At 40.7% G+C, this 10,379-nt stretch overlaps 1 protein-coding gene and 1 long non-coding RNA gene across 2 annotated transcripts; one reads left to right on the forward strand and one right to left on the reverse strand.

Moving 5' to 3' along the window:
* The first annotated feature begins 234 nt into the window (after positions 1 to 234).
* LOC125708843 (uncharacterized) lies at positions 235 to 3,655 on the forward strand. The gene is made up of 2 exons (XR_007382550.1): positions 235 to 336; positions 3,198 to 3,655. It is a non-coding gene; the product is annotated as an uncharacterized LOC125708843 (long non-coding RNA).
* Positions 3,656 to 6,740: 3,085 nt separating this feature from the next.
* On the reverse strand, positions 6,741 to 10,379 carry LOC125708837 (peroxiredoxin-1). The gene is made up of 6 exons (XM_048976676.1): positions 10,247 to 10,379; positions 9,481 to 9,597; positions 8,961 to 9,114; positions 8,165 to 8,287; positions 7,831 to 7,961; positions 6,741 to 7,041 (listed from the first exon to the last, which is right to left on the reverse strand). The coding sequence occupies exons 2-6, from the start codon at positions 9,584 to 9,586 to the stop codon at positions 6,956 to 6,958; spliced, it is 600 nt and encodes a 199-aa protein (XP_048832633.1). The 5' UTR covers positions 9,587 to 9,597; positions 10,247 to 10,379; the 3' UTR covers positions 6,741 to 6,955.

Consider the following 10,379-nt stretch of genomic DNA (forward strand, 5'->3'; position numbering starts at 1 on the left):
TTTATCCAACGTAAAATTGCCTGACGGTTCCTTTATATATAGTGTAAAGCAACCAAAAAACCCGCCCTCGCAAGTGCCCTCGTAACCAAATCAGCCAGTCCTCTGCACACGGCACTTCCCTTCACTTCCTCCGCACTCATAATACTAGAGTGACAGAACACCCCTATCCCGTGGACTTTGGGGTTCCCCACGGCCCCCCCCCCCCATGAAAAATTCTGCATGCCAGAATGGCAAATCCACCCCTACAGATACGCTAATGCAGGCAAGGTAGGCTAAATTAACGCTGAATGTTCGTTCCCATCCAGATCCTTCCAGGGTGTACCTCTCCCTGCTTGGGTACGTATTTTTTGCAACCGAAGTTACTATATAAATGGATTCACCTAATTATTATCTCAATTTTTCGGTGTATTGTGTTACTGCGCATCATAAATCAATGCATTATTTCATATGTAGGCTATATTACTAAAACATTTAAGTATACCTTATGTAGAAACAACGCCTGTATTTCCTGAGCTCTTACACTCAGAAAAGGGGTAAAACATTGTATACCTTTGCTTGTCTTCGGGGCTGTACCCAGCTTGTAATCGTAAGTTTTAAGGTATAGAAATGGACTCCGAGGAACATCCCAAAGGTACAAACAGTATTAGTGTACCATTAATGGTACAGAAATGTTCCCCAGAGTCCATTTCTGTACCTTACAAGGTACATTTACCTACATCTAAGGGTATAATTGGCAGGTCCTTGAGGGTGCAGCCCGAGCAGCAAGCAAAGGTACGCATTTTTACCCATTTTCTGAGAGTGTGAGAAAAGTACATTAATATTAACTAACCATTTACGGCTACAAAACTCTAATGCGATAATGCGAACGTGGCAGGAAGCGCTTCCGTGATGAGGGGGTTTCCAAGCGTCGGGGGATTTCAAGATAAAATCCCCCCCGTGAGTCATAACGAAACACGGTATTTCCACATACTTCTCTTCGCCATGTTAGAACTATTACAATTTATATATTTAAAAAAAACACATTAAAATCGTATACGTTTCTCACATGCATACATTAAAATACGGAATCTAACTCTCCAACAAGCGACTAATCTATTAATAGGTCCGCAGACAGGCAAATTTTAAAGACTTTAACGTAAAACATGTTACAATATTAATAGGAAATCTAGTAGAGGCGCGAGACGTTAGGTAACGCTCCAGTTTTGAAATTAAAATCAGTAAAATCATTGCCCATTTGTTCATGATTAGACGTAGCCTACAATTACATAAGCACATAATATACATAATATACCCAATGACTAAAACAACTACTCAAAGTTATTGCATATGTCAGGTTTAAAACGCACAATTGTTTAAACCCTTCCTAAAATAAAAAAGACAAAACATGCAGGCAAAAAAGAACATCAAGACTGAAAATGTAGATTCTTCTTCAATCTTTATACAAGGGGGAACGAAATTAAGTGAGTCCTAATATATAAACATCAGAATTTAACAAAATATTTTTAATCAGTAATCGAAACTAAATACGCGTTTATTTGAGCAATAATATACGCGAAAAGTTCTTCTTGAATTTTGAAGTTTCTTATAAAACGAACATCAGTTAAAAAACGATCACGAAAATTAGCTTCAAGACATTTATTCCTAACGCTAACAGAAGTAGAACAAAGGCAGTTCTTTAAATGTGAACGCTGAAGGTTTAAGAACTTGCGGTGGGAGCCGAACGGGAATTTTTAGAAAGAATCCGCTTTGGAAAAAAAAAAGAGAAAGTGGCTCCGCCTCTGCCGACATTCGCCACTCAGGGAGCTCGAGTTCAAACAAGCCTTTTTCTCAGTGAAGCTTTTGGGCTGCATTTTAACTGGGGTCAGCGCATGCAGTACGAAACACTGGTATCAAGTGTTTTGATCACTGGTACCATCCATACTAGTCTCACATCTATTTTACTCTCTTGGAGAGGGCACACTCGCACACCATTCACTCACACATGCAACGGGCTATTTAGTAACTCCAATTAGCCTCAGCATGTCTTTGGGCCGTAAATCCCCTTTGGGGAGAACATGCAAACGCGACACACATATAACCCAGGCGGAGACTCAAACCAGAGGTGTGAGGCAACGGTGCTAACCACTGCACCACCATGCCCACCATGATTGATATAAGTACTACAGAAGGATGTCAACTTGTAAAATCAGGGCATCCACCTTCTCTTTGAAGTCTGCCTTTACAATACGAGGTCCCGAGAGGGTCGATCCAGTGGCATCAATATTTGACAGGATTTGCATAGCCTCTTCATTTGTAGGCTTTTTCTGGAAAAAAAAAAGCAAAATCGTCTTTCCTTTTTCCTCAGCTGCTGATCAAACATTAAAGTAGCAATGGCTCTAAATAATAGCTGCTCAATAAAGGTCCATGTGTCTAAATTTAAACAACAGTCACAACTATAGCTCAGCCATAACCAAGTAAAACTGACGTGGGGTTCTTTAATATGGACCTATTAATGAATTGATTTTTTTAATTAAAACAAAATACTGCAATTAAAATATTATTTCACTCACTACAAGTTCATAATTTTAACAACGTATACAACATAAAAAAATTCAAAATAAAAGTAATTACTTAAAAGATTATTGAAATAATTTCACGATTGTTTGTAAAAGAAAAAATAGCAGTGCTTCCACCTGGCAGAATAGCTTTACCTGTGTACCCCCAGCCACCCCCACCCCCCCCACCCCCCCCCCCCCCCCCCCCCCAGCTGGAATCTTTTCCTAATGGCCCAGCCCAAAGTAATTTATACAGCACAAATAAGGGGTAAATATGCGTATCTGCTGCAAGTTTGGTGCATGTAGGGTTTTCCCAGCCAGAGTTACACAGGGGGGGGGGGGGCATTCTGTGGCAAGGTGGCCTGCTATAAAATGCCCCCCCAGCTAGAATCTTTTCCTAATGGCCCAGCTCAAAGTAATTTATACAGCCCAAATAAGGGGTAAATATGAGTATCTGGTGCAAGTTAGGTGCATGTAGCATTTTCCCAGCCAGAGTTAGACAGGGGGGGCATTCTGTGGCAGGGTGGTTTGCTATAAATTGCCCCCCCCCCAGAGTCTTTTCCTTATGGCTGGACGACTTGCAATACGACTTGTTAGCTGTATCGCACACGCGGGGTTTAGAGTGAGTGGTGAAATTTTGTTTTGTCTGTGGGTCGATGTCAGATCATTTCCAGGCGTGACGGCGCTGAATATGAAGTTAAACGCCGCATTATATCATACGACGACAGAACAGAAGAACATTTTCAGCAGAATGGATTCAAGAAAGTATCAAAAATATCATTCAACTAAACCAGTCCCTTCTTGCTACTGAAAGCGACTGTATTTGCGCAGACGAGCGTTGTCGAGAAGAAAAGCATTACTGTAGCGTTTTAATGGAAAAGTCGCCGTCACATTTGTGACGAATTACAGGTTGTGAATGATAACTTAAGGTTCGAATGTAAAAAGGCATAATAAACAATTACTTTTAGTACTATCATTCTCCTTTGTAGGCGGTTTGGCGAGTTGTCTGGTAACATTGTTTTGTCAATGTTTAGATTGTACTGTATTGCATCTGAGTATATTCATGATATCCTCCCCTTCCCTTACCTGTAAATGGCTTTGGATAAAGTGTCTGGTAAATAATTACATGTCTAACAGATTTATATTCTATTTAGAACTTGTTTTTGCACTATAGCGGAACAAGACAAAAATTAATAAGGAAACCATGTTTAGAGTAAAAAAGCTCTAAATTCCTCGAAAGGTTATCGCTAAGATCATACACACTTGACAGAAGCAACGCCCGTCTTTCCCGATCTCTAAACCGTTCCCCTCTGAGGGCATAGCAACGGTGATGAGCAACAAACACAAATACCCAAATATTGTTATGAAACTGCAGCTTATTCAGAACTTGTATTTCTCAGCAGCAATTACAATTAGCTGATTCATTCGTCCCATAACCCCCACAACCCTTTGAACAACCTGTTCCAACTCCTCCCCTCCGGCAGGCGCTACAAAGCACTGTACGCCAAAACAACCAGACACATCATCGGTCTCTTTCCACAGACTGTCACTCCGATGAACACTTAAAGCAGACACAGTGTCTCAGACAATACTTGAGCAATAAACACGTTAACACTAAACATCTACTGTATACCTGCAAACTGAAATCTAAGTGTGCCATATATATATATACTGTATGTCCTGCATATGAATGTACTGTCAAGGCCACTTACCTCACATATACATAGTAACCAGTTATTAATTTCATATTTAATCCATATTTATTCCAGCATATTTGCACTCCGCACGTTTGCACTACGGTCCCCTCGTTTCAGTCTTATTATACATACTTGTCATGTCCCGCTCGTTTGATCCTCACGTGTGCCACGCCCCTCTCTCTACCTCTTGTGGAATCCCCGCGTTCCCCGCAGTTTTGAGTAATGTTGACTGCTGTTGTGTATTTAAATCCGCGTCATTAATGTCATACGTGTGCAAGTCCTCTGAGTTCCTGATTCCCTGAATAAACTCTGTGTTCGCCCGATTCCCTGCTCCGTGCGTGACAATACCGCACTGCATTGTTTGTTTTTGTTACACACACACCCACGCATCTGTATCTGTACGTACGATATACCTGTTTTTTGTTGTTGTTTTTTGTATGTTTCTTCTGTGCACATACATTGAAAGCAACAGGGAAAACAGTGAAATTCCTTTAACGCGTAAACAAACTGTAAAAAAAAAATGTTACAGTAAGTTACTCTGCTTTGTCAATAGCATGTAGCTTTGGATAAAAGTGTAAAGCTAAATACTGTAAAGCTGAATAAATAAAGACGAAATGTAAATAATCACTGGTGTAGTACAGGGTCACAGTAAGCCTGGAGCCTATCTAAGAGAATTCAGAGCAAGAGGCAGAGGGCACTCTGGGTGGGATACATCACAGAGCACACACTCACCTGCACAATCACACAATGTGGCCAAATTGTCAAACGTAATAAACAAACAAATAATAAACTATTTGTATATTTTTAATCATGAATACAAATTCCTAGTACATTTAAGTGTAATTGACCAATGAAGTGAACTCTGACTTTGACATCTCATATACTGTTCAGTGTACATTAGTAGAACGGCTTCACAACGACACATGCTCCGTTACTCGTACAGTCGGTTACTCGCAAAGCCAAGCGCTTGCGTAATCACGGCGAGTGGAGGAAACAGATCCGCAGCCCGAGGTCCAAAGACACGCAAAATACACGCGCCTCGCGTATATATCGCCACCTAGAGGCGCAAAAAAAAACAACAACTATGAGATATAACTCTGACGTATAGGGTGCAATTACGTGCCTTAGAAGTTGCTGAAGTTCTTACAGTGCTTTCAAATAAATTTTAATATAAACCTTATTAGACGCGCTCTCGTCAGGACTGCGAGAAGAATCAGGGCACACGGGGATTGGAGAAGGGAGGGATTTCCGCGTGAATCAAAGAAATGATATACAGTGGCAAGCGGCTGGGAGCGGGACAAATTCCTGAGTATAAAAGTAAACAAAAAATGAGTTATTTATAGTATGAGGAGCATGTGAGCTGAACATCCTGTCCAGCCCACCAACGGCCTGTGCTGCGGTCGGGAGACCAACGCGGAGGGACAAGATCAAGTTTGTTCCTCAGGCTGTCCGGCTAACGACTAATCATGCCGCTAATCCTTGTGTAGTGTCACCACACTGTTTCGGTCATTCCTCACTTCACATCTGTCTGACGTATGCTCCCTTATGTATGTACAGATATTTATATTATTACCTCGTTTTTACTGTCAAATATTTTGGTAATTTTCACTTTTATTGTATATACATAGATACACACACACACACACACACACGTGTCTAATGTCTTTACCTTTGAGGACAAGGTGGGGAAATTTCACTGCAGGCATGTAGAGTGTGTATCTGTAAGTAACAAATACAACTTGAAACTTGCCTGCCTCACCCTCTTCTCAGACTCAGAAATGATTTCCAAACCCAGAGGTGATACTGCCTTCTGGAAATGTTTCAGATTTTTCCACCAAAATGATATTGCTGCAGATTGGACTATCACCAGTAAGCTACGAGATGTTTAAACCACTATTTTACAATCAAAGATCCAGTTGCTTTCGCCTAAACAACCTACACTTTGTCTGCTGTTGCCTCACTCCTGAATTTGTCCGGTATTATTCAAGGAATTAGACTGCTGTCTCTAACAGAGGAGCCAGCTTCACATACACAATGCTGGAGAAATGAACTGCAAATAATCTTTAAATAACATTACAACAAATTTCAAAATAATATTAAGATCTATCAGTCCTGTCTCTTAAGCTTAAAATAACTCCTGCCTTCTGGAAAGTTCTACCCACCCGGTTTAAAGATGGTTTCCTTCACCAGGCCATTAGTCTGCTAAACCAGTGACCAGCATCTGTGCCCCCATAGCATCATGTCGGTGTTCTTATGATTCTACCTGCACTTTATCTGCACTATAGGCTTATTTGTTTTTCTATACTGTGGTCCGTGTTCTATGTGGCACACATGTATTACTTCTTTGATACTCATTCCTACATTACTCTCTTGTCTTTTATTGCACTACTCCACCTGTCCCCTGCCCTGTCACAGGAGCATGAGAATTCCACTGGTCCACAGAGCACGTGTGTAAATCATACATGGTGAAAGGTCACCTCACCACAAGTAAGGTGCCAAACTGAGAACATTCTTACAGAGGAAAACCATTTTAATGGTAAATGTAGCATCAGTGAGAGACATTGTAATGAAACAGCATGACACAGAAGTTCCTAGAATGAAATTAGTCAGTGCAACAATCTTCAATATCCAGGAACCACTTTGGCAACTCAACTTTTTACGCTGGTAAATCAGGGGACTTCCAACAGCAGAACTACATTCTGAAATGTAGGGGGATGCAGAGATTTATTTTTGCTTGGAGAAATATTCCTTGCTTTTCTGGACGTCGGGCTTGATAGTGTCACTTCCGGGCTTCCAGCCAGCAGGACATACTGTCAGGCAATAAATGGGCGTCACTACATTACATTACAGTTCCCCTCACAACCTTCCGCTATGCAGAAACTGTTCTAATTACATGGACACAGGCTCAAAGGAACATGACATAAAATAACACTGGTCAACAAATTTCTACTTTCTTTTTGTCACACAAATCAAAAGGGTATTTTTTTGTGCGGAATTCAAATATGTAATTGGAGTTTCCTTACTGCACAAGGATTTTGATTGACATGCAATAAAACTGTATGCTGTATGTATATTTACAGTATATGTGTATGTGGAGGTGACTCATCTAAAAGGTAGACATGTATGATTTTCTGCTCTATTCGGCCTCCGGAACATCCCTCTTAATGGTCCAGCAGAGTTCAGCAAACGGTCATTATATATATATTAACGGTCACTCCACTGGTCATTATATTGTGTTTCCATGTTAAATAGAGAGCAGGATCCTTATCTCAAAACGTCTGAACTGCCTTACAGTACTTTGTGCCCAGATAAGTCTTAAAAATCTTCGCTAATAGAAATACAATCATTTTTCCTAAACTAAACTTTAATTTATCGATATATTCTTAATAAGGAATTATATACTATCAATTTGGCCTAGAAATAATGTCACTCAAAAACTAAAAGTGATAGCAAAGTTCTCAGTGCATTTCTGAGATCAGCGTTTTAAAAAGTGCGTAAAAGACACCCATTGGCTGTTCTGTGGCGAAATCTTTCTTGACCAATGTATTTAAAGAAGAGGCGTGGCTTGGAGCCGAAGGTGTGTTCCGTGTCTCCGGTACCTTCTCCATGTTTATCCGTGAACTGGAAGGCCTGCACCAGGCGAAGCGTCTCGTCCACAGACCGGCCCACAGGGAGGTCATTGATTGTGATCTGTCTCAGAATGCCCTTGTTGTCAATGATAAACAGGCCACTGAGGATAAATGAGATAAAACCAAAACATTTCATGACAAAAAGTCATTTTCACTACACAGGAAATCTTCACCATCAATTAGATACCCTGACAAGGAATTCCAATAAAAAGTTTTGGACCACAGTGGCAGAAGCTCTGGGCAAGATCTGGGCCAGCGTGGGATAGCAGGTTCTACGTCACAGCTACTGCACCACAAACCTCACCGGTAGGCGATGCCTTCATCCTCCTTCAGCACACCATAGGCCTGAGAGATGGAGCGCTGGGTGTCGGCCACCAGCGGGATTTTCATTTGGCCAAGACCCCCCTCTTTGCGTGGTGTGTTTGTCCTGCAGTACAACAAATGCCAGCATATATAAATACACAGCAGTTGCGGAGGAGGTGACTTTGCAGTTTATGTGCCTGTTCATGTTACTCCTTACAACTACATGCAATTCAGCAAAGTGATTACAGCATTTAAGCAAAAACAGGACACTGACACACACTGTGGGCAATTTAGTCACCGTTTGACCTAATCGCATGTTTTCAGACTTCGAGAGGGAACCTGTTTTAACACAAGGAAGTGTGAGGCATTATCTGTAACTGAATGGTAATATAGCGAGTGGGTATTAACTAGGACTGGGCAAATTAGTGAAATTTTCATTTCAGTTACAATAATTAGCTTCCAACAATAGTCAAAACAAAATAACTGAGGTAAAACGATCATTGTGCCGCATTTTGTTTTGCAGTGATGCTCCCATTTTGTCTTGTGTTATAAATCCAGTGCAGCCCCCCCATTCCAGCCCCTTTTTGTTTGTTTCTCAGCTGAATTACATTTCGGGTTCAAGGAAATCCACTGTTAAACAGTTACTTTGTAAAAAGTTATTTTTTTAAGTTCATTAAGTGCAAATTGCAATATTAACCAAAATAATCATGATTATGATTATTCAAGCAGCACTAACATTCTCCTGAATTTGCAGTGCTCTTTGATCTACATGAATGCAGCAGACTAAGTCAACATACCAGGCAAGATGGCAGAAGTGGGAGTCCACGGACGCCCCAATGACCTCACAGTTGATCTTCTTAAACTGATCTGCCGCATCACTGAAGGCGATGATCTCAGTGGGGCAAACAAACGTGAAGTCAAGCGGGTAGAAGAAGAAGACCACATATTTCCCTGCAGATACAGAAGCAACCATATCAACCACCGTCTCACGCAGTGCTCCAGACTATGTGTCACTATTATTAACAGAACCATAACATTAACAATAGACGGCACTGCACTATCCTGGATAAGCAGTTAGGGAGGATGGATGGTTTATTCATAAGCATTAATATGAATAGAAAGGCAGTGCACAATAAATAGAATAAAATTCATTAAAAAGTAACCAGTGGTTTAATTATTATTTTTTCTGCCTCTGATGAACAGAGCTTGCTTGCAATGAAATTTTCATATCTCTTCATCTCAGGAGAATCTGTGCTCAAAAAAGCAAGCTTTCACTTGTTGTAAATATGCAAACTAAATCTGTGATATTAAGGGTACCTCTGTAGTCAGACAGCTTGATATCTTTAAATTGGCCCCCAGGAATCACAGCTTTAGCCGTGAAGTCTGGGGCAGGCTTGCCAATCTCAGCTTTGCCAGCAGACATGTTTGTGTTTCCTGCAGAGGAAAAGCAACAGTTAGGCCAAGCAATTAAACAGAAACGGAAAGTAAACTTTTATACGCTGTAAACTTGCTCGGCTAATAAACCGAACATTTTCACATCAAATTGTGCAAGTAAATGTTTTCACAAAACGTCAGAGTTTACGTTGTCCCGCTAAGATGAATGCTATTATATTGTCGAATATAAACAGAAAGTTTGCATTTCTAATACTGTTAATAGATTATTTGGCGTTATTACAAACCCTATTGCAAAAATTCATCATCGGGTGTCAATACACGATAGATCGTGATCGACATATAACTTTTGTAACAATTGTAGCTGGTATAAACTTGCAATGCACAGCTATAATCAGATTTTTTCTTCCTCCTACTTGCACACGTATCGCCACGATCGGTTGAGTAACAGAGTGAAGGTCACACTTTGAACGTGCTGTGAACTAACACGTACAAATCCCGTGCCCAACACAAGGCTGCTGCAGTATGAATTCCAGAGGAGACATTGAGGATCAACGTGCTTTACAAAAATCATTACATTTATTACTCAACCTCTTCATGTGTCAGCCCAGCTTAAACAATTAGTTCGTCTGTACTTTGCACAGTGCAACGACAGCAATACCAAAGGAAAAAATAGTCAGAAGCTACTTACTTATGAGACCTTGCGGGAAAATAAACTGCAGATGGAACTGCGACAGTAAACCGGGGTAGAAAGTTCATATTCGGACTGATAAAATCTATATCCGCCCACTTTACCCCCAGGACTGGCCCAGATTTAACCGCGC

This window comes from Brienomyrus brachyistius, chromosome 15, assembly GCF_023856365.1.
Source record: "Brienomyrus brachyistius isolate T26 chromosome 15, BBRACH_0.4, whole genome shotgun sequence".
Lineage (NCBI taxonomy): Eukaryota > Metazoa > Chordata > Actinopteri > Osteoglossiformes > Mormyridae > Brienomyrus > Brienomyrus brachyistius.

Coding starts and splice junctions, on each gene's coding strand:
- LOC125708837 (XM_048976676.1), bottom strand. CDS start 9,586: ATGTCTGCTGGCAAAGCTGAGATTGGCAAGCCTGCCCCAGACTTCACG. Junction 7,962..8,164: donor GATGAAGGCATCGCCTACCG/GTGAGGTTTGTG, acceptor ATTTATCCTCAG/TGGCCTGTTTATCATTGACA. Junction 7,042..7,830: donor CACGGATAAACATGGAGAAG/GTACCGGAGACA, acceptor ATTGCCTGACAG/TATGTCCTGCTGGCTGGAAG.